This window comes from Geotrypetes seraphini, chromosome 5, assembly GCF_902459505.1.
Source record: "Geotrypetes seraphini chromosome 5, aGeoSer1.1, whole genome shotgun sequence".
Classification (NCBI taxonomy): domain Eukaryota; kingdom Metazoa; phylum Chordata; class Amphibia; order Gymnophiona; family Dermophiidae; genus Geotrypetes; species Geotrypetes seraphini.
The window spans coordinates 97007450-97032107 of record NC_047088.1 but is presented as its reverse complement, the minus strand read 5'-3'; the positions used below and the strand labels follow the sequence as shown (position 1 = coordinate 97032107).

General features: G+C 42.3%; 1 protein-coding gene across 1 annotated transcript in view; it reads right to left on the bottom strand.

Moving 5' to 3' along the window:
- The window catches only part of PRRT2 (proline rich transmembrane protein 2), a 43851-nt gene extending 19418 nt beyond the window's left edge, over positions 1 to 24433 (bottom strand). The window contains exon 1 of the mRNA XM_033944065.1: positions 23975 to 24433. Within this exon, the coding sequence (XP_033799956.1) occupies positions 23975 to 24433 (459 nt within the window). The remainder of the gene's footprint in view (positions 1 to 23974) is intronic.
- Positions 24434 to 24658: the final 225 nt, after the last annotated feature.

Here is a 24658-nt window from a genome sequence, read left to right as displayed (position 1 = left end):
AACCCACAAACTCAGGATGCTGAGACTGTAGCTTTAACCATTGAGCTACACTCTCCCCTATACAGGAGTAGAGAAGTAGCCTAGTGGCTAGAGCAGTGTCTCTCAAACTATTTTAGCACCGGCACACTAAACAAAGCAAATACGGTATTTTTCACGGCACATTATAATTGAAATTATAAAATTGCAAAACCAACAAAAAATTAAATTTGAGAGTTATTTATTTAAAGTTCTTTAAGCTAAGTATGGGTTCTTTAAGCTAAGTATGGGTAATTATTACAATGGTGAAACTAAAGTAAATAGAATAGAATTGCTAATCAATGCGATGGATGTGCTTGTTTTTAAGTGCAAATTAACTAAAAATACAGCTCAATAGTTGACAAGCAAACATGCATTTCATCATCCACTATCTGCAGTCGTTCTCTTTTTTTTCAATTTAATTTCTGTCAGAGCTGAAAATCTAAGTTCACAAAGATAAGAAGATCCAAACAGTAGTAACATAGCCTTGCTTGCTTTGTTGCTCAAGTTAGGATAACTACTTCATAAAAAATAAAATTACTTGCCGCTAGTTTTCAAGGACCAACCACATCAAAGAATGATGCTTGTCTGGGCGGTTGTAGCCTTACGCTCACAGACGCTCATAACATTGACAGACTCTTGCGTACATCACGTACATGTCATCTATTCTAGTGTATACTTATGAAGGGATTTTATAAAATAAAGTAAAATTCTAGAATCTCTCGTGGCACACCTGGAATCTCTTCAGGGCCCACAGTTTAAGAGACACTGGGTTAGAGCACTGGCTTATCGTTAAAATCCCACTGCTGCTCCTAATGATCTCGGGCAAGTCATATAACCCTCCATTTCTTCAGGTACAAAATTAGATTGTGAGCTTTCCAGGAGCAGAGAAATACTACTGTACCTGAACATTACTCACCTTGAGCTACTACTGAAAAAGGTGTAAGCAAAATTCAAATCTACAGTATCTATATATAGACCAGGAGTTCTCAACTCAGTCCTTGAGATATGCCTAGCCGATTAGGTTTTCAGGATACCTACAATGAATATGCATGAGATAAATTTGCATGCACCACCTCTACTGTATGCAAATCTATTTCCTGAATGTTCATCGTGGGTATCCTGAAAACTTGACTGTCTGGGAGTGTCCCATGAACTGGGTGGAGAACCCTTGATATATAGACAGAGGGAGGTGATGGGCACGAGTGGAGAAGGGACAGAAAGATGATATGTTGCTGGTCAGAGTAAGAGAAGGAGTTACTAGCAAAATGGGTGGGGGAAGGGGGTAAGAGAAGAGATGCTATACTAGAGTAACCACTGTTAAAAGAGAAAGCTCTGTGCCATAGCTTCTACCACCAGGAGAAGGGTGTTGGAGCTCCTGCTAATAGGAAAGATGGGGTTAGGGACAGAGGGCATGTAAGGCTGAGGATTTGCTTAGGGAACCCCAAAACCCTTGCACTGGCCCTGTCTACCAACCTTTCCTCAGAATGAATTACATTTACCAGCATCCCGTATTGTCTGTCACATACCTCAAAACAAGCAGAAATGACCAAGGTATTCAGGCTGGTGTGTTTCAGCAAATGCCTGCTTCAGGGGTTTATAATCTCCTGAAATTGTAATACTGTAAGAAGTCCATTATGTAGAATGTGTAGCAACGAATAACAAATAAGCATCTCAGCGTTCTCAAAACGAAAGTGAACAATCAACCAGTTTCTAATCTACCTCACTCAGCTTTCTACTATTCCCCTCTAGATTGAGATTTTAAATGTACAGTAAAATCTTGGTTTGCGAGCATAAGCATAGCAGGGTTTAAAAAAAGGTTTGGATAACTTCCTAAAAGAAAAGTCCATATGCCATTATTAAGATAGACTTGGAAGAATCCATTGCTTATTCCTAGGATAAGCAGCATAAAAACTGTTTTACTCTTTGAGATCTTGCCAGGTAATTGATATCCGAATTGGCCACTATTGGAAACAGGATACTGGGCTTTATGTACTTTCAGTCTGTCCAGTATGGCAACTCTTTCATGTGTATTTATTTATTCAATTTTCTATACCGTTCTCCCAAGGGAGCTTAGAATGGTTTACATGAATTTATCAAGGTACTCAAGCATTTTTCTCTGTCTGTCCTGGCAGGCTCACAATCTATCTAATGTACCTGGGGCAATAGAGCAGCGTGGGTTTGAACCCACAACCTCAGGATACTGAGGCTGTAGCTTTAACCACTGCACCACACTCACCCTCTGTTCTTATGAGGAGGGTGCTAAAGCTCTTGCTAATAGGAAAGCTGGGGGTTAGGGACAGACAGGTGCAAGGCTGAGAATTTGCCTAAGGAGCCCAGAACCGTTGCACTGGTCTTGTCCACCAACTTTTCCTCCGAGTGAATTCCATTTACTAGTATCCTCTATTGTCTCTCACTCAGCCAGTTTCTAATCCATTCTGCTCAGTTTATTTTTGAGCCTCCTAAATAAGATATGATCAAACGCTTGGAAGAAAATCCAAGTAAACTACATTCAATCCACATTCTTGAGTAAAGAGTGGGCATATTCTGTGCTAATTGGTTAGCACAGCCACATTGTCATATGCTAACTGATTGGTACATGCCTGGTGCGTGAGCCTTTACTGCCTACATAATGGGTGGCAGTAAGGGGCTCACACACTTTTGGGAAAATCAATGAATGGCCATAATAAGAAAAACAGAAAAAGCAGCCATTTTACTCCAGTGGTAAAAATGGCCCTAGAGTGTGAGAATGACCTATGCATGAGTATGCTAAGGTCACATTTTACTGCTGTTTGGTAAAAGGACCCCTAAGTTTTGTAACTGAGACAACCGAGGATTAAGTGACTTGCCCAAGGTCATAAGGAGAATAAGTAGAACAAGGAAGTCCCAAACAAAATCTTGTATCTAAATGGTGTCACATCTCTCTACTCTCATGCTGTACTGATGCTCTTCTCCAAACATATACCAAACAGAAAGATTAGTTTAGCATTTGGACTTTTCCCATGAGTCTCTGCACCTATCACTCCTCATTACTTTTTACTCTTCTGATTCCACCTTTGACCTTCCTCTTTTCACTCAAATGCCTGAAAAAAATTGTCTTTTTACCTCTTTATTTCCCTTTCAGTTTGCTAAATCACATAAAGCACTCACAGCTTAGACAACATTTACAAACCACAAATGTCATACCATTTTACAATAGCTGCTATTCATCATAAAACCTAATGCAACGTGAACCTAAACCACAACTACAACTGAAAGTCAAATTTCCCACAGATAGCACTAAACATATTGCCCAGGAAATGCGGTCCTAAATAATTACTGGATCAATATTCAAAAGCTCTTATCTGTAGAGCAACAGCTGCTATACGGATAAAGTGCCCTATCCCCCAATTTTCAGTGGCACTACTGAAAAATCTTAAAAGATCTCCCCAGCCCTCCCTGGATAGCATCAGGGTGAAGAAAAGGTAGAATGTGGATATTCTGCCTAACTCTATAGCTAGTCAACAATGTCCAACTACTATCCGTACAACTAGGGGATAAATATAGTCCAGCAAAATGGCTGTCCTATCTTAAAACACACAGCTACGTAGATAGTGGCTGTAGGGTTGGCTCAGTCTCCTATTCGGCATGCAATCTTTGAAGTCTCTCAAACTATGACCCTTGCTGAGCTTCCAAAGCTCAGGTTGAGCATGTGGCAAAGAAACTGATGTGGCAGAAAGGTGGTCATAGGCCTGGAATCTGTGAGTGCCAGGGTAAGTGCTGCAGTGCAAAAGGGGATGAGGAACCAGTCCCAGAAAACAGGAACGTGCCAGGAGCCAGGGAGAGCAGAGCAAGGAAATGATCTAAGCCTGTGGTTTCAAGTTTCAAGTTTTATTGTGTTTAATATACCGACCATCAACATGTATCTGGCCGGTTTACAATGCTAAAAAAAAAAGAAAGAAAAAAGGTAAAATAGTAATTATATATATATGGGGAGGAGTGAACATTATTAAAGACAATAAACAAGAACATACATGAATTTGAGGGTAATAAGGGGAAGGAAGGGTCATTAAATACATTATTAAAATGAAATTTAAAAGAAAGGGAGGAGGGGGGGAGGATATGACATCAGGAATAGGGTCGCTTCATAAAAGTGGTTGAGATGATTTTACTGGTTTTGGGAAAGGAAGTATTTAGAGATTATGATATGCATCTTGAAAAAGAAATGTTTTTAATTTGGTCTTGAATTTACCGAAAAGATTGTCATGACAAGTTGAGGTGGCATAGCGTTCCACATGGTTGGAGCAACTACAGAGAAGTTAATTTTCTTAGTGTAGTAGAATTCTTTAATGGAAGGAACAGCCAGTAAGTTTTGATCTGCTGATCTTAAGGTCCGAGAAGGACAGAGAGGGATAATAAGTTTGTCGAGAAAAGATGGAAGACATGAGAATTTGATTTTGAAAACCAGCATTAAGGTTTTATAGGTGATACGGTGCGTGATGGGTAACCAATGGGCTTCTTTCAGGAGAGGAGTTACATGATCATATTTCCCTACTTTATGTATGAGTTTGATTGCAGTATTTTGTATGAGCTGCAAACGACATAATTTTTTTTGTGGGAGTCCATTATATAGGAAATTACAGTTGTCTAGATGGGAGATAACCAGTGAGTGCACAAAGGTTATGATTGCATTAATTTCAAGGATTGAAGTTAGAAAGCGGATGAGCCTGAGTTTGTAAAAACAAGTTTTTACTACGGAGCGTATCTGGTCGTGGAAGATTAAGTCTTTGTCTATGGTTACTCCGAGAAGTTTTATTTTTGGCTCAATTTTTACAGAGCAGGATTTAATGAAGATTTTTCCGGTTATAGTTTCATTGTTCCTGATTGGGAAGAGTATACCACAGGATTTATTGATGTTGAGGGAGAGTTTATGTATTTGGAGCCAATCACTGATTTTATCAAATTTATTATTAATTTCTTGTATTTCATTTGTTTTTGTAGAATCAACAGGGTGAAGTAGCTGAATGTCGTCTGCGTATGCGAAGATTGTAAAGCCAATGGATTGAGCTAGAGTGAGAAGAGGAGAAATAAAGAATTTAAGTAATAGTGGGGAGAGAATAGAACCTTGGGGGTCGCCGTAAGTTTGAAAAATAGGTGGTGAGGTTTTCTCTTTTGAGTGAACTTTAAAGTTTCGCTCATTAAAGAAAGAGATAAACCATGAGAGCGCTGAACCTGTGATACCGTAGTTCCTAAGACGATCGATAAGAAGAGAGTGATCAATAGTGTCGAAGGCAGCGGATAAGTCAAGAGAAACAAGAAGAGCAGATTTTCGGTGATCAAGAAAGTAGTGTATAGTAGTGATAAGACCGAGTAAGGATAATTCAGTGGAATAATTGGAACGGAAACCTGTTTGGTGGGGATGAAGCGCGTTGGATTTATCAATAAATTCTATGAGCTAATTATGTACTATTTTTTCCATAAGCTTTGAAATGAGAGGAAGGTTGGCAATACTCATTATTAACCTTCAGGAAATCGGTAAAGACCCTCCTCTTCAACTAAAGATCTCCTCTGTCTTCTCCCCCCCTTACGCCCCCCTCCACTCTCCTATCTCCTCCCCAAAACTCCAAGATAACCCTCTCTTACTCTCTCCACCAACAAATTGTATCTAAACGCATATAACTTTCCTTAAACTAAACTACTGTATTTCCCCCTTCTCTCTTTCTGCTATACTCTCCCTGTATTTAATTCTCTCCAAAATCTATAAATCCAATTACTAAACCTATTGTATTACTTATATGTCTATTTACTCTCCACTATGTATGTTCATTGTAGACCGTTCTGAGCTACTGGGAGGACGGGATAGAAATCCAAATAAATAAATAAAAATAAATAAATAAATAAATAGGACGAAAGTTAGTCAGTGATGTGTTATCTAAATTTTGGTTTTTCAGTTTTGGAAATACTAGAGCAGATTTCCAAGCTTTTGGGACAAGGTTGGAGATTAGACTTTTAGTTACCATTTCCAGTATAAATGGGCCGAAAATAGAAAATAATTTTTTGAGGATTATGGGAGTGATGCTTTCTTTTGGGTTATTAGGGACATTTATAGATTGGAAAACTTTGAGAAGGTCAGCTAAAGATGGAAGTTAAAATTAGAGAATGAGCTGAAGGATAAAAAAATTAGTATGATCAGAGGATTCTGGAAATTGTGTAGGTGTAGATTGTCCTAGGTTTGATCTGATATCTTTGATTTTCTTGTCAAAGTAGTTTGCAAGTTTTGATGCTGGTGGTTGTTTAAGTAAGGGAGGGGGGTTCTTATTAGAATAAGGGGATAGTGATCGGACTATACTGAAGAGCGCTGAGGAGTTGTGAGCTGTGGTTATATATTTTGAATAGTACTCTTTTTTTGTTTGTTGTATAGTGGTTTTGTATTGAGTAGCCATTTTTTTGTATTGAAGGAGGGAGTTGTTAGACCGTGTTTGTCGCCATTTGTGTTCGGTGGAGCAGAGTTGTTCGCGAAGGAGAATGAGATTTTCATTATACCATGGTTTCTTTTTGGGTTGTGATTTGGTTGTTTTTTTCCTGGGGGGGGAGCTAGAAGGTCCATAAGAGATTGTGTTGTAGTTTTCCAGAGAGAAGATTGTTCTTCTATGGTAAGATTAGTGAAATCTTGTAGGTTTAAGTTAAGAGAATTTTGGATGGCGGAGGCTGTGATCTTGTTGCTATCTCTGGAAATATAAGTGCTCTGTGAAGTGGTGGACGGTTGCATTATAGAATTTAATTGGAGGTTAATAAGAACGTGATCTGACCAAGGAAGGGAATAAGTTTAAAGTTTTTGGAAAATATGACTGATTGCTATTGGACTAAGAATCATGTCGATGGTATGTCCGGCAGAGTGAGTCGCAGATGAGAGCAGTAGAGTCAGGGAGAGATCTGAAATTAAAGTTAGGAGCTCTGATGTGTTGGGAAGATTGAAGTGTATATTAAAGTCGCCGAGAATTATAGGATTGGAGTGGGCAATGCTGAAATCCATAATTGCAGATATGAGAGCAGTTAAAGAAGGTTTTGTGACTGGAGGAGGGAGATAAATAAGAAGGAAGTTAAGGTTGAGGATTTTTTTAAATAGAAAATTGGAGAATTTCAACTGGATAATTGTTATTTAGAGAGGATAGATCAAATTGTAGAGGAATAGAAGCATGGTAAATCACGGCTAAGCCTCCTCTTTTTTTGTTTGGCCGACATTGGATTTTTGCTTTATAATTGTTTGGGCAGGCTTGGTTGATATAAGCCTCTTCTCCTTGAGTTAGCCAGATTTCTGTTAGACAGAGGATATGTAAATTATGTTGGAGAATTAGATCGTGTATTAGATGGTGTTTATTTTTGATAGAACGTATGTTTAAGAGACCTAAATTTGGTTTGAAGTATTGTGGTGATAAAATATGAGCTGTTGGAGCTGGAGTTAAAGAAATGGTGGTAAAACACCTAGGCTGGTTTCCTAAAGATCCTCGGGAGGAAGGTCGGTGTCCCCAGATGATTGGGATAGAGGCCATTGGATTGAGGGCATCATTGGGATGGGGGCTGGGTATGAGAGGGGGAAGGTAAATGGAACTAAACTGGTTGGCGGAGAAATAGAGAAAAAGAATATTTAGAAAGAAAAATATGGTTTTTCCAAAACTAAGAGCAGTATAAAAGGAACTTGAGCAAGAGTGTGCAAGAAGTAGCTGCATGAAGGAGTGCATAAAGGAGCAGGACCTGCTCCTTGAGTACGCTCCTTTGGTGCGTGCCTTTGACGTGCGCCGCAAAGGAGGTGGTTTTAAAGAGGGGGCTACAGTAAGAATATATGGGCAGAGTCACCGGCGCCGCCGTTTCACGGCGGCAGTCTTCTCTGGGAGCAAGAGACCCTGTTAAAACCAAAATGACAAGACATTAAGGTAAAAGAAATATACAATAATAAAAAGTGATATGGATAATAAAAAAAAAAGAAAGGATTACTCTGAAAGAAGGAAACTAACTTAAAAAGGAAAGACAATAGTAGAATTAGTATTAATTAGATACAACGTACTGAGTAAATTAAAGTAAATAAGCAGAGCAAAAAGAAGAAAACTTAAACAGGGAGAACATCGATTAAATACAGAAGATATTTCCAAGCTGTGGTGTACAGAGGGATCCTGTTAAGGTGAGAGCAGCTTAACAGGGTGCAACATAGGGTTAAGCGTGCGCCGCAAAGGAGGTGGTTTTAAAGAGGAGGCTACCGGTAAGAATTTGTGGACGGAGTCGTCGTCAATGAGAAGTCACAAATTGAAGATGAGTTAAATCTACAGACAAAAGGAAGTTTCACCTGTAGAGAAGAGTGAGAAATGGGAATCAGTAAAGGGATAGGGGAGCCAAACCTGCATGGAATCTTGCTGGGGAGCGGAGGAAAATGAGAAGCAGAACAGGTTAAAAAGATTTAGGGAGTAGAACAGGCCAAGAACAATTAAATTCCCTGTGCCCAAATATAAAACATCAAATTATGCCTATGCAAGAGGAGAAAGTACAGAGGGAGGAGATGAAATTAAGGAAAAATGAAAAAATTAATTGGGGAATAGAGTGAGGTGTATATGGGCTGAGGGAAAAGAGGGACTGGCTGGAAAAAAGTGCTATAAATGGCTTGAATGGAGGGAAGGAGAGAGAGAGTATGATGCTGACATGCTGGGAAGGGAAGGAGAGTGTGGCTGGACCTTAGCTTTTGATTTTTTGACATTTTGATATAGGCTGGTCATGACTACTATCCGCTACCAGATGTATTTTGGTTTTCCTTTTTTTTTTCTTTGCTGGGTAAGGGGAAATGTGTTGTGAGTTATGAGTTGAGCACCCCTAATCATTTGCAAAAGTTGGCTCCTATGATACCAGTAGCAGTGTTGAATATACACATTAGATTTAAATGTGATGGCTGTTATTATTTTTTTAAACCCTCTGATTGTGGCATTTGAATATTGTTTCGTACATCTTTTTAAGTCTACGAAACTCCAAATAGTCCTCAAAAATCTGCAGTTCCACAGGGAGTGAGGTCCAAATAGCTGGACCCACACACATGAAAGCCCGTCCCCATGATGGGGCAGATCAAACAAAAGGACTCACTATTCATACTGATTGCATTTGAAGGCATTAACTAGCTTTTCTTCCATTCACATTTTTGTTGCCTTGATTTCTTTGTGTGTTATGAAGGGAATGTATTAAGTCCATTAAAACAGTGTCAACTTGTTTTTCAGTTGACCTTTATTTCTGCACATTCAGGTAGACTAACATAGCAACTGCACTACTTTATTCAAAATAAAACAATTGTTGTTGAAGTCAGCATAATTTCTAATTCTCACTTTATGCTTTTGCAGCCCTCTTCAGTTACAAAGCAGTGCCAGTGCTTCCATTAAACTTACTAGTAGTTGTTTACACCACCGAGATTCTGGGGATGGTTAAGAGGCAATGGACAGGTCATTTAAATCCCCTCCCTCATGGCAGGGCAGGATTAAAGGGATAGGCAAAGTAGGCACGTGCCTTGGGCCCGAAGGGTTCAGGGGGGCCCAGTGTGCTGATCTGATGATGTCATTACATGTAACCATGCTGCTGTCCTGCTCTTGTAGCAATGTTTTGGGAGTGAATGTTGTCAGCTATCCATCATTTATTATTTTTTTGAGACTTGCAGCATAGCAAAGAAGCCCGGCTGGTGGCTGCCCTTGAAAGGAAGAGGAGGACTCTGTGCTTTGAAGTCTTCTGCCGTACACTGCTGGTGCTGTGGCAGAATGGAGGGCTTAAGCTGCTCATGTCTGGCCTCAGGAGAGAGAAAGAGTAACAGGAGTCACTGCGTCTTGGGCTTGGACATGTAGCTGAGCCGCATGGGAGTGACCCAAGGAGAAAAGAGTTTGCTGTAGAAGCCAAGAGGTAGAAGGTATGAAATGGAAAAAGGGACTAATGGGGCAAACAAAAGTGAGCTGGAGAGTAGTTTGTGTCTGGGTAGGAGAAAGGATTTGAGCTGGGAGGCTGGATAAAATGATCTGAGAGGGTACTAAGCCTGGGGTGGGGGCAACATGATATGGAGAAGGGATACTAAGCCTTGAGATACTGACCCTCCATATCTCAAGGGGTACGATTACCAGATTTCCTCTTAAAAAAAAAAGAGGACACCTGGCCCGCTCTGTTCCACCCCACGCAAACCTTGTGTCTCTTTCTCTGAGGCTGGGGCAGCATCTGGAGGGCCCCTGCGCATGTGCGGATGGCGACGCATGCACGGACCCTGAGTTTGGAGCCTTCCAAAACTCGGACAAATCCCTCCGGGCACCCAGACAATCCTCTAAAAAGAGGACATGTCCAGGTTTCCCCAGACATCAAGGGGGGGGGGATATTAATCTGGAGAAGAGTTAAGGGGAATAAGTAAATGCCATGAAATACAGAGGATCTGGCTTTTAACTGGTCAACCATGTCCATGAATCCTCTCCTCTGCTGCCTTGCTTAGTCTCTGCTCTGCCCCGGCCGGATCTTCTGTTCTGCTGCCTTGCCTCGGAAGGTAGGGAGTTTCCTTCACAGTTAAGTTGGATCTGGAGTTCTTCTCTGGATTCAACTTTGTTCAGAGTCAGGCCAAGACAGGATCAGGAGAACATCTCTAGATCCAACTTTTATATGAAGAAAAAAATCCCTACATTTTTAAAATAAAGAGAAAAATAAATAAATCAAATAAAGTATATAAATAAACAAGCAGGAAATAAATAACTGGAGGTGTGGGCAGGGGGCAGGGTCGTGGGCAGGGATGGGGCCAGAAGACCTAGTGTCCTTGTGTGCCTAGGGCCCACTGAAGAATTAATCCCACCCAACCTCCTGGAGGCCCCATGGCCAGTCAAGGCTTAACTCGATGGCTTGGCCCCTATGACCTGCAGGAGGAGGGCACAATACTGCTGCTTCCTCTTCTGCACATGCTCAATCTTGCGGTATGAGTATGATTATGAGCCATAAGATCCCATAACCCAGGGGTGGAGAACGAGGGCCACAATCCAGTCAGGTTTTCAGGATTTCCCCAACAAACATGCATGAGATCTATTTGCATGCACTGCCTCCACTGTATGCAAATAGATCTCATGCCTATTCATTGTGGAAATCCTGAAAACCCGACTGGATTGCAGCCCTTGTTCCCCACCCCTGCCGTAACCTCAGAGCTCATACTGCAAGAATAACCCTGCACAATAGAGGAAGTTGGTATACTATTAATCATCCTTCCTCCTGCTGACCACAGGGCTAAGTCAGTAGGCTGCAAGAGGGGCTGGAGCCAGGTGCAGGGGCACAGGGAAGGGAATATGGAGAGCACAAGATTAAAGCCCAACAGACAAAATTACCAAAACAATGCTACATATAAAAGATCACGACTACCCGATTACTAAAACAATAAAAATATTGGGAGTCACATTAGACACACATTTGACAATGGTTGAATACACAAATGCAGTGGCAAAAAGGTGCTTCCTGGCATTATGGAAATTAAAGACCAACAAAAAATACTTTGACCCATTATCATTTAGATTACTAGTGCAATTACTAGTGCTTTCTACTCTGGACTATTGCAATATCGTTTATATGGGTATACCCCAAAAAACAGTGAGGAAACTTAGAATTGTTCAGAACACAGCGGTCCGCTTGATATTTGGATTGAAAAAAAGCGACTGTTAGCCCCTACTATAGACTGCTTCACTGGCTGCCAATGGAGGCACGAATAATAGTCAAGTTCTCTTGCATATGTTTCAAGCTGGTTTGGGGACTAGCTCCTACATACTTGCTATCTCACTTCGTATTATATAGCCCTATAAGACAAACCAGAAACTGCAATCTATTTGCATATCCAAGCATTACCGGCTGTAAATACAAAACCTTTCTGGATAGAACTTTTATGTACCAAGCAAACAAACAACAACACTGGCTAGACAACTACATCAATGGAGCTAGACTGACCTATGACGCTTTTAGAAAAGTCATAAAAACCGTCTTATTCGACAGATATATCACCTAAACAGTAACTACACCAAACACTAAATACAATTCTATTATTTCTAACATGTCCCCTCTGAAATACTTAACAAACTGTTTATTGCAATTTCTCTGCATTCACTGTAATTTCACTGACTATCTGCATATTGTAACTCGCTGTTTGTCCAGCTCACTTCAATGTGAACCGCCTAGAAGTCGCGCGATTATTGGCGGTATAAAAGAATAAAGTTATTATTATTAAAGTGTTCTTATAGCACCAAATATCCTTGCATAGACCTGTTACTAAGTGATCAGTAAGCAGAGGCTGCAGATAAGGTGACACTGAACATAAGAGTTGCCATACTAGGACAGACTAAAGGTCCATCAAGCCCAGCATCCTGTCTTCAACAATGGTCAACCCAGATCACAAGTATCTGGCAAGATCCCAAGGTGAAAAACAGATTTTATGCTGTTTATCCTAGGAATAATCAGTGGATTTCCCCAAGCCATCTTAATAATGGCTTATGGTCTACTCTTTTAGAAAATGTATCCAAACCTTTTTAAAACCATGCTAAGCTAACTCTTTCACCACATTCTCCAGCAACAAATTCCAGAGTTCAATTACACGCTGAGTGAAGAAATACTCGTATTTTCTCTGGCTTGTTTTGAATCTACTACTTCATTGCATGCCCCCTAGCCTAGTAGTTTTGGAAAGAGCAAACAAGCAATTCACATCTACTCGTTCCATTCAGAATTTTATAGATCTCTATATCTCCCCTGAAGCCAGATCTTCTCCAGGCTGAAGAGCCCGAGCTACTTTAGCATTTCCACATAGGGAAGTCATCCTATCCTTTTTATTATTTTAGTTGCCCTTCTCTGTACTTTTTCTAATATTGCTATATCTGTTTTGAGAATTGCACACAGTATTTGAGGTGTGGTTGCATCATAGAGCAATGCAAAGGCATTATAACATTAAAAAACAATTACGATCACTGGAAAGAAAATGGCGACACACCAAATCTTATATAAACCTACAACTCTATAAAGAACAGGCTTCCCTCTATAAAAAGAAAATTAACTGCGCCAAAAGCAACTATTATTCCAAAAAAATTTCCAAAGCAAAAAATCCTTCCATTTTATATTCCATTCTAAAATCCATTACCCCTATTACTCAAAGAGAAAACAATAAACAAAAGAGTCAACTCATGGCCCAAGAATTGGCAGATTACTTCTGTAAAAAAATCAGTAACATCTGAAATACTTTTAATCCTATCTTAACAGGATATTCTACGGACAGTCTCAAAACTAAATTTTTACCCATAGCCAAATGTGCTAATTTCAAGATTCCTTCCTTAAAAGATATAGAATCCCTCTTCAAAAAAATTAATATTAAAGGATCCCGTTTAGAAATTATCCCCCGTTCTTTCTCAAAAAATTATTTTCTTGCTTTAGCCCTTTCATTCATTCTCTTGTTCAAAAAAGCCTGCTTACAAGTACGGTCCCTCTTTCCTGGAAAACTGATATTATTACCCCAATACTAAAAGACCATAAAATCAGTTTGGACGAAGTGTCGAACTATCGCCCCATTGCCAATATACCATTTCTTGCCAAACTAACAGAAAGACTGGTATTTGACCAGCTCTCTGGCTTTGTTGCATCCACAAATGTTCTCCACCCGAATCAGACGGGATTTCAGAAATTTCATAACACAGAATATTCAATGTTAGGACTGATAACGAACATTCACTACTATCTAGACCATCATAAATCCGTAATTCTCTTCTCATTAGACCTAACCGCAGCTTTCGATACAATGATCACGATCTACTACTCAAAAGACTAGAATCCATAGGTATCGCTGACCAAGTCTTAAAGTGGTTCATTTCATTTCTCTCCAACCGTTCATCTACGGTTAGATACAATGAGTCAAATTCCAAAGCCTATTCTTTAACCTACGGTATTCCCCAAGGTTCCATCCTTCCCCTTTACTGTTCAATATTTTCCTATCTCCATTATTGAGCATCTGTCAATCAATAAGCTTTACCACATATACTTATGTGGACGATATACAACTTCTACACCTGCTAAATCCAGAAAACATAGAAGAAATAAATGCAATCAATAAGAAACTCGAGAGCATAAAAAATTGGCTTAACTCTAACAAACTAGCCTTAAACATTCAAAAAACTATTTCGATGCTTTTCTCTTGGAAAAAAGATATCCTCCTGAGCACTCCATTTGTCCTTAACAATATCCCCTTAGAGTTAGCGTCTTCTCTAAAAATCTTAGGCGTTATCATTGATGATAAACTTTCGTTCCACGACCATATTAGTAATACAGTTAAAATATGCTCTTTTACAAACTATGTATGATACTAGTGACTGGAGGGAGGCTAGAAATGGAATTGCAAGACTGAAAGATGCTGTGAACCACAATGTAGAGAGTGATGAGGAAAAAGCAGATGTGCTTAATAAATACTTTTGTTCCATCTTCATTAGGATTGGCAGATTTTACGATTTTAAATCTGGACACCCTAGATTCGCCCCCCAGGCCCACCCATTTCCGCCCCAGTCCCGCCCTAGCTCCACCCCCTACTGCCTGCTTTGGTCAGGCAGGATGCAATCCGCGCATGCGCAGGTGCCGTGCACGTGACATCATCGTATGGCACCTGAGCATGCGCAGATTGCCTCCTGCCTGACGCGATTGAGAAGAGGCTTTTCAAAACCTGGACAAAGTGCCAGGTTTTGAAAAGCCGTCTGGACCCCTGGACATGTCCTGAAAAGGAGGACATGTCCGGGGAAATCCAGACGTCTGGTAACCCTAATCTTCATACAAGAAAAGCCTGGAGTAGAACATCGGTCAACGGATAAAAAGTACACATAAGAAGAAAGAAGATATTGCACCTTTCATGGAAGAAAGTGTTTATGAACAGCTCAAAAAACTGAATGTGGAGAAAACCATGAAGGACGCAAGGGATGCAAGGGATCCATCCCAGAATCTTGAGAAAGCTAAGAGAGTTTCGTGATCATGTGACACCTTTGTATTTAAAATTCCATTGGTTACCAATGGAATTTAGGATCAAATTTTAGCACATAGAGCATTATTCCAGTTACAGCCTTCATATCTTTCTAATTTGGTGCTATTCTACGCCCCAAGGCATTTATTATGATCTCTGAATGAAATAGGGTAGTTGTTCCTCATATTTCGAAGGCACATCTTGCATCAACTAGAGATTGTGCATTTTTTTATTTAGTTCCATAGATTTGAGAAAAGAAGAATCATATATAAATTTTAAAAGACATTTAAAAGCACATTTTTTCCAATTGGCTTCCTCAACTTAGAACAGAGTTTGGGACTGTGATCTGTGTTTTATGGTTTTACTATTAGAATTGTTACTGTTGATATATTTGCTATGATATTTTATGGAAATTTTTTTTTTTTTAACTTTTGTTCTTAATCTTTCCTTTTCTATTTTTAATGGAGTTCTTTTCTTGATGAATATGAATTGTGTATTGTAAACCGCTTAGATCCTTTTAGGCTGTTATGCGGTATATAAAGTTCTTCATAAACAAACATTTTTAAAATAAATCCTTGGAGACAAAGAATATGTAGAAATAAACAGGCTAGTATTTCACTTTGGAAAGGTCATGGAGGTGCTGGTCAAGGAAAGGGTAGTGAATTTCCTGGAATCTAATGGGTTGCAAGATCTGAGGCATCATAGTTTTACCAAAGGAAAATCATACCAAACAAATCTGATTGATTTATTTGACTGGATTACTAGAGAATAGGACATACCGGTAGATTAGTCTACTTGGATTTCAGCAAGGCCTTTGACTTGGTTCCTCATAAATAAACTCAGTGGACTAAAGTTAGGACCCAAAGTGATGAATTGGATTGGAAACTGGTTGACTGACAGCAGTGTTATGGTAAATAGAATTTACTCGGAGGATAGAAAGGTAAGTAGTGGAGTTCCTCAGGGATAGGTACTGGGGCCAATTCTATTCAACTTATTTGTGAGCAACATTGCTTAAGTGTTAGAAGGAAAGTTTGCCTTTTTTGCTCACTGAGATTTGCAACAGAACAGACACACGGGAAGGAGTGGACATGAGATGAGATCTTCAAAAACTAGTAGGATAGTTTAATGTTGGGTATTTAAAATGCAATGCAAAAAGTGCAAAGTGATGCACGGGGTGTAGAAATCCAAAAGAGTAGTAGTATGCACTAGGGCAGGGGAGGCAATTCCGGTCCTCGAGAGCCGGAGCCAGATCAGGTTTTCAGGATATCCACAATGAATATGTATGAGATGGATTTGCATGCACTGCCTCCTTGAGATGCAAATCTATCTCATGCATATTTATTGTGGATATCCTGAAAACCTGACCTGGCTCCAGCTCTCGAGGACCGGAATTGCATACTCCTGCACTAGGGCAATGGTTCCCACCCCTGGCCTGGAGGACCACCAGGCCAGTCATGTTTTTGGGATAGCCCTAATAAATATGCACGATAGAGATTTGCATATAATGGAGGTGACAGGCATGCAAATCTGCCCCATGCATATTCATTAGGGCTATCTCAAAAACACGACTGGCCTGGTGGTCCTCCAGGTCAGGGTTGGGAACCACTGCACTAGGAGATGAAAGAACAACATGAACAAATCAGGAGATGCGCCTTGGGATAATAGTGTCTGAGGATCTCAAGATGGCAAAAGGATGAGACAAAAAGACAGTGGTTGTAGCCAGAATAGTAGACTTCAGAGAGAGTGTTATAACTAGTGTGACCATATGGCTCCAGACAAAAGGGGACGGATTGAGACATCCGGGTTTTACTTCCATTGAAAGCAACCAAGATGTCTCAATCTGTTCTCCTTACTTCCATTGCTTTCAATGGAAGTAAAACCCGGATGTCTCAATCCGTCCCCTTTTGTCTGGAGCCATATGGTCACACTAGTTATAACCAGCAGAAGAAAGGAGGTGTTGATATCCCTATATAGTCATTGATGAGGCCCCACTTGGAGTACTGTCTTCAGTTTTGGACACAAAGGTTACACAGATGCACAGGTGGCAGTAAATTATTGGATGCAGTAAAGCTGTATGAGAAGAGATATCCGCTCCAGAGAACAGCTAAGTGAAAGTGTTTTGATACATTGTTAGTAACTGAGAGGAGTAGGAGTGGTTAGGGACTGATAAGAAGCTATGATGGTCCCTTGTGCAACCTCTGCTTAATTTTACTATTTGAGCACATAGGTACTGTAGTAGTCTGAGCACTTATCACTTTAATTGATGGATTTTAATTGTTTATATGAATAAGGTGGCAATGTGACTAAAAGATGACTGAGTGAATCCTGCGCTGGTTGAATAATTAAGCATTATCACAGGAAGTTTATTAGTTGTACTCCAAGATATATTAATGCCTTCAGTTTTGGAGACCATACCTCTACAAGGATACTTCAGTGGTTGGAAAGATAATGGAAGCTCTGCTGAAGGAAAGAATAGTTAACTACCTGAAAATGAATGGGCTACAAGATCCAAGACAATATGGCTTCACTAAGGGGAAATCATTCCAAAGAATCTGATTGACTTCTTTGTCTGGGTGACCAGAGAATTGGATAGAGGAAGTGTGCTAGATTTGGTCTACCTGGAATTTAGCAAAGCCTTAGACTTGGTCCCTCATTGGAGGCACTTTGTCTGGGTTTTGAAAAGCCTCCTCTCAATCGCAAATGGCAGGACTGGGGCAGAGATGGGCGGGCCTGAGGGCAGTTCTAGGGTGTCCGGATTTTACAATCACAAAATCTGGCAAACCTATATTAAAGAATCCACCTGAGGGGTGGAACTGCTACAGGACCTGTAAACACTTGCTGGTTCACAGGTGCTGTGCTGAATTTTCACCTTATTGCCACTGCCTGAAGACTTCCATAAGGATATATTTCTTTCACCTCCAGACGGATGGTTACATCCTCCAGGGTCCCCTCCCTCTCCACAATTTCTTTGGCTGGTTCCTTAATACTGTATCTGCTCAAGACCTGCCTTTGCAGATTCCATTTGCTTAGATATTAGAATCTGAGAACTGCAGCAGTAGATCCAAAAACAATGTTCAGCCAAAACACATTTAGCTGCCACCTACAAGCTAGAGTTAACATTTGCAAGCACAGCTGAATAAACAACAGGAAGATGGTCTTTTCACAGGGGTGTCCAATGTCGATCCTCGAGGGCCGCAGTCCAGTCGGATTTTCAGGATTTCCCCAATGAATATACATGAGGTCTATTTGCATGCACTGCTTTCATTGTATGCTAATAGATCTCATGCATATTCATTGGGGAAATCCTGAAAACCCGACTGGATTGCGGCCCTCGAGGACCGACATTGGACACCCCTGATCTTATATAACTAGATCCTATAGCCGTGGTTCCCAACCCTGTCCTGGAGGACCACCAGCCAGTCAGGTTTTCAGGATAGCCCTAATGAATATGCATGAGGTAGATTTGCATGCCTGTCACTTCCATTATATGCAAATCTCTCTCATGCACATTCATTAGGGCTATCCTGAAAACCTTATTGGCTGGTGGTCCTCCAGGACAGGGTTGGGAATCACTGTCCTATAGAGATATACTGTAGATCACAGGTGTCAAAGTCGGTCCTCGAGGGCCAGAATCCAGTCGGGTTTTCAGGATTTCCCCAATGAATCTGCATGAGATCTATTTGCATGCACTACTTTCAATGCATATTCATTGGGAATTCCAGAAAACCCGACTGGATTCCGGCCCTCGAGGAGGGACTTTGACACCCCTGCTGTAGATAGATAAATAATGGAAACAATCAGGAAAGATACTGGATATAAATAGATACTGGACATGCCCTCACCAACTTTGTTGCTATGTATGAGAATAATCAGGGGGTGGGCAACCACAGTCCTCAAGGGCCAAAATCTGATTGAGTTTTCAAGATTGCCACAGTGATATGTGCGAGATCTATTTGAATGCAATGAAAATAGTACGTGCAAATCGATCTCCTGCCTCTTCATTGTTGGAATCTTGAAAACCTGACTAGGTTGTGGCCCCCCAGGGACCATAGTGCTCACCCTTGAGGCAGATAAAGCCCCTGGCCTTAGGATTCTTTTATCATTCTCTCTGCACTGGTCTCTAGAAGAAGCACAAAACTATCCCTAGGGTTTCCTTACCTTGAATTAATTACTGTTAAACAGCGCATCACACTCCACCAGTGCCTGCTACCACTGTGGCTGGGAGATCTTGCATCCTGCTCTAGACAGCTTGATACACATTTGAAACAGCAGACAGAGTCTCCAGAGTAAGCACTTTCTAATTACTGCAGCAAATGCCTCCCTCCTTCATTGCCAGAGTTCTGCTTTCCCTCCCTTATCCATCACAGCATTCTCTATATCTCCATCAACTCTCTCTGTCTCTGCAGTATCTACCTGCAATCTCCGTGGCTCTCTTGACAGCACCTCTACATTGCATATCTCTTTTAAAGGAACTGACTGTGACTGAGCATTCTTTTCTTTGGCATGTGGAGGGGCATTTTAGAAAGGACGTCTAAGTCAGAATTGAAATATCCTGCTCTTAACATACAAAAAGAACATCCATCTCACAGCCATTTTCGAACAGGAATTAGTTTAGGGGTTCCTGTTCGAAAATATGTGAGAACATCCAAATTGAATAGCCATCTAATAACAATAAGCTTCTACTCATTATGACAGGGGTTGCCATACAACAGATTACGAATAACTGGAAAAATTGGGAGAGGCTGAATTACAGCTTTTGGTGGAACTCTTTGTGTCACATATTCAAAATGGAAAGGATAATTGCCATGCAGCAGGGAAATTTTTAAAAAAATTTCAGGTTATTTGGGAGCCATTAACAAGATACTGTAAAGATTGAAATTATTGCATGGAAAAAATATTAATTTTTTCCCTTTTGTTCATACACGTCCAGGATGGGGTAAGGGAATATTTTATGATCTCTTTTGCATATGAATAACTGTTGGGTATAAGGGAGGGGGTTATTTGATGCGAGTTAGAATTTAATGATATATTAAGCTTTGAAAATGAATAAAGATTAATAAAATAATTTTTTTTAAAAACCCAAATTGAATAGCCATTTTACAAACTGAAATGTCCACATCATGAACAGCAAAAATCCAGAGACAAAGATGTCTGTCTGGCAGCATTTTTAACAGTATTGGCCACACAGATATCCTTGCAGAGCAGAGTAGGGTTACCAGATTTCCTTCTTAAAAAAAAAAAGAGGACACATGCCCCTGTCCTGTTCTGCCTCCCAGTCACACCCTCACATGAACCTCGTCTCTTCTTCCCCGAGCTCAGGATCATGTCTGGAGGGCCACCAAGCATGCGCGGATGCGATGCAATAACGCATGAAGCCCTCCTGACGTGGCCCCGAGTTTGAGGCTTTCCAAAACTCGGACAAACTGCTGGGTTTTGGAAATCCATCTGGGCACCCAAATAGTCATAGTAGCATAGTAGATGACGACAGATAAAGACCCGAATGCTCCATCTAGTCTGCCCAACCCGAAGCCCTCCCCAGCCCATCCTCAACCAAACGGCCATATACAGACACAGACCGTGCAAGTCTGCCCAATACTGGCCTTATTTCTTCAATATTTACTATTATTTTCTGATTCTAGATCCTCTGTGTTCATCCCACGCTTTTTTGAACTCTGTCACCATTTTCCTCTCCACCACCTCTCTCGGGAGCACATTCCAGGCATCCACCACCATCTAAACAGAGGACATGTCCGGGTTTTCCCGGACATCTGGTAACCCTAGAGCAGAGGGGCAGCCTAGTGGTCAATGCAATAGATTGTAAACCAGAGGACCCAGGTTCAAATACCCCTATGACTCTTATTTTAAATGCTTGGCCCTCCAAGAACAGTGAAATACCTTCTCTTCCTGATTGTACACCACCTCAATAGCCTTCAGGCCAGGGCAGGATTAACCAATAGGCCCAATAGGCACATGCCTAGGGCCCGAAATGGTCACGGGGGCCCGATGAAGGAGGGCATCAACATTGTTTTTTCCAAACGGTGATGGGCCCTCCAGCATCATAGAAACATAGAAACATAGAAATAGACGGCAGATAAGGGCCACGGCCCATCAAGTCTGCCCACTCCAATGTCCCTCCCTATCTATCTTTGCGGATAGATCCCACATGTCTGTCCCATTTGGCCTTAAAATCTGGCACGCTGCTGGCCTCAATAACCTGAAGTGGAAGACTATTTCAGCGATCAACCACCCTTTCGGTGAAGAAGAACTTCCTAGTGTCACCGTGCAGTTTCCCGCCCCTGATTTTTCACTGATACCCCCTTGTTGCCGCGGGACCCTTGAAAAAGAAGATATCCTCTTCCACCTCGATGCGACCTGTGAGGTACTTGAATGTCTCGATCATATCTCCCCTCTCTCTACGTTCCTCGAGTGAGTAGAGCTGCAACTTCCCTAACCACTCCTCGTATGGGAGCTCCTTGAGTCCCGAGACCATCCTGGTGGCCATTCTCTGGACCGATTCCAGTCTCAGCACATCCTTGCGGTAATGTGGCTTCCAAAATTGCACACAGTACTCCAGGTGCGGTCTCACCATGGATCTATACAGTGGCATAATGACTTCAGGTTTACGGCTGACGAAACTCCTGCGTATGCAACCTATGATTTGCCTTGCTTTGGATGAAGCTTGCTCAACTTGATCAGCAATGCTGGCCCCCCCCCCCCCCCCGATCAGCAACACGGCTCCCCCTCATCGATGGAAAGTAAGACAAGCAAGCAACGCGGGTAAGAAAGGCAACGGGAACTGTAATTTTGCAAGCGGTGCTGCTTGCCCAAAGCTTCCCTCTGACGCAGCTTCCTGTTTCCACCTGGGCGCATGGTGAGGTGGGGCGGGGCGGGGCGGGGCAGGGGGCCCAGTGTACTTGTGTGCCTAGGGGCCCTCGACAAATTAATCCTGCCCTATTTCAGGCTTACAGGTGTAAAAAATATTTAGGTCCCAGAAGGTATATGTCTGTTTCTAGAGGGCAGGATTCTCAAAATTTTCTATGCCCTTAACCTGGTCGCTAAACCGGTTCCAACTGATATTTCACTGGCCAATTATCAGGACAACCTTTTCCGAGCTTCCTAGCAATCTCCGACTCTGCTATACAAATGTAGTACAAAGAGGTAGGAATAGTACGGGGTGTCGGGGGGCGAGGGGCGGGGAACCCCGGTGACGGGAGGCAGTGGGCATCCCTCTTGTCGGGGTAGGGTATTGTTAGGGTGGGATCACCAGCGGTTGAAGAAAGTGGGTATCCCTCCTGCTCAGGTGTTGTCAGGGGGGAGGGGAATCACTGGAGACAGGAGGGAGTGGGCATCCCTCCTGCCGGTAGGGGGTGGGAATCACCGGTGGCAGGAAGGAATGGGCATTCCTCCTGCCAGGGGAGGGGGTTGTTAGGGATGGGATCACCAGCGGTGGGAGAGAGTGGATATCCCTCCTGCTGAGATGTTGTCGGGGGGGGGGGAATCACTGGTGACAGGCATCCCTCCTGCCGGTGGGGCATGAGAATCACAGTGGCAGGAAGGAGTGGGCATCGCTCCTGTCGGGAGTGGTGGGGGGGAGGGATAGTGGCGGGGGCAGTGGCAGAGGACCCCGATGGTGGCGGCAGGAGGGAGTGGACATTCCTCCTGCCAATCTTGTTCAGTGTGTTGAGGGGGGGTCCAGACAGCAGCGGCCAAGGAGGGCTTTCAGTGGGAGGGGGGACTCTTCTTTCGGCTGTTCTCCCTGTTGGTTAATCATCTGAGCCGGCAGGACTTGGGGAGACCTGCTGCTCAGTTGATTAGAGCAGAGAGGGTTGCTTTGACAGGAGGGAGGAGCCGTGATTAGAGACTGCTCTTATGAGCAATTGCTAGGCACAGTTCGTCCCACTTTTTACCGGTGATTCTCTGCACAGGGTGCATATCATTTGCATGCTATTTTGCTGAGAATTGCTACTATTTCAGAATGCCCATAATACCAGATGCTATCATACAGACTGGTATTCCTTTCCAGTTTCACTTTCAGGGGAGAAGGAGAGAGTAACCACTGAGGGATTTGTGACGGTCATGCCTTAATCACCCCAGTGTTTAGTTGCTCAAATGAGAGCATCTTTTTGTACGGTGGATGTAATTGAAACAGATCTAAAGAAAAATGTCCTTCTTTTAAGACTTGTATATTTCTTCCCATTCAATTATCACTGCCGGATGTTCTAATTTTGTCCCTAGTCTCACCCACAACACGATCCCATGTAGGACACCCAAATTCTGACATTCTAAAATCAGAATTTGGACATTTTTTGTAGATGAACATTTTTATGCCGTTGTGAGATGTCATGCAGTGGAATAGTAAGGGGGGGCAGGAAGTATGGACTTCCCCGGGCACTAGGTTGGTGGGGACACTGGCACCTCTCTGCCCGGCCTCGCCACGCTTGCACTATCCCTCCCCCCGCCCCGTACCTTAGTAGATCTTCACTAGCACAAGCAACTTCTCCTGCCTGTTGCTTGCGCCAGCCTGGTTCTTCTCTGAATTACTTCTGGGTCACAGGACCAGGAAGTGACGTCAGATGGAAATCCAATGCAGGCGCGAGGAGCATACTGGCAAAGCCACTCGTGCTGGCAAAGATTTAGAGGTATGGGAGGGGGAATGGAGAGCGCAAGTGGGTGAGCAGGAAGGAGTGGAGGGGGCACAGATGGAGCGGGGGCAAGGGGGGGACACGGGGAGGGGGCGTTCCACCGCCCCGGGTGCCTCCTACACTTACTATACCACTGTATGCATGTGCTTTGAAAATGAGCACCGTTATCTCAGTCTTATACTATTTGTGGCTAAGTGCTTCTTTGTCTGACAGCTGTTCTAATATCAGATTGTGACGGAGGGTTCATCAACATTCACCCATTGTCCCTAGACTTGCATCCTGAAAAATTCATTTCCCTATCTTACTAGAGAGAAACCACAGAGTTTTTAGTACTTGCCATCAAAGAGTACACAAATCCCACGATGTTCACAGGCCACATAGGGCAAAAGCAGGACAGGATTGCCATCAGCAGGTAGTCCTTGGGCTTCTCTGGCGCATGGCCCTCTGCTGTGATTGTAGATGGTTGTCGGCACAGGCTGGGTCTTGGAGAGTTGTGAGCAGCTGCGGGCAAGTGCCCCAGGGATCCTGTCAGGCTGGGTGATTGAGGCCCCCCATTGGCTGTGGCATGGCCCTTTGGGGAGGCGGATTTGGTGATGGAGGTTTCTGCAATATTGTCAGTAGAGCCAGATTTGGGAAGGATGAGGTCTCCATTCTGTTGTTGCTTTGATTCTTCTTCAATGGTGATTGCACTTGTGGTCGCTGTTTCAAGTGGGCCTTCAGCCTCAGAGGTTGCCAGGGGAGAAGGACCCCGGTCCTGAACCTCTTCCTTAAACTCCACTCCTGCGTTGATGGCCATGGCATCCACAATAAGAGGAGAAGAAATCAAAGGGCAGTGGACCAAAGTGAAAGAGTAGGGACAAAAGGGGATAATCCAGTGGTGGAGATCTGAAATGAAAAAAAAAAATCCAAGAATAACAATGAATACATCAAGGACAAGAAATTAAACTACATCTATGAAGAGATTCATTCTATATCAGTGGTCTCAAACTCGCAGCCTGCCAGGTACTATTTTGAGGCCCTC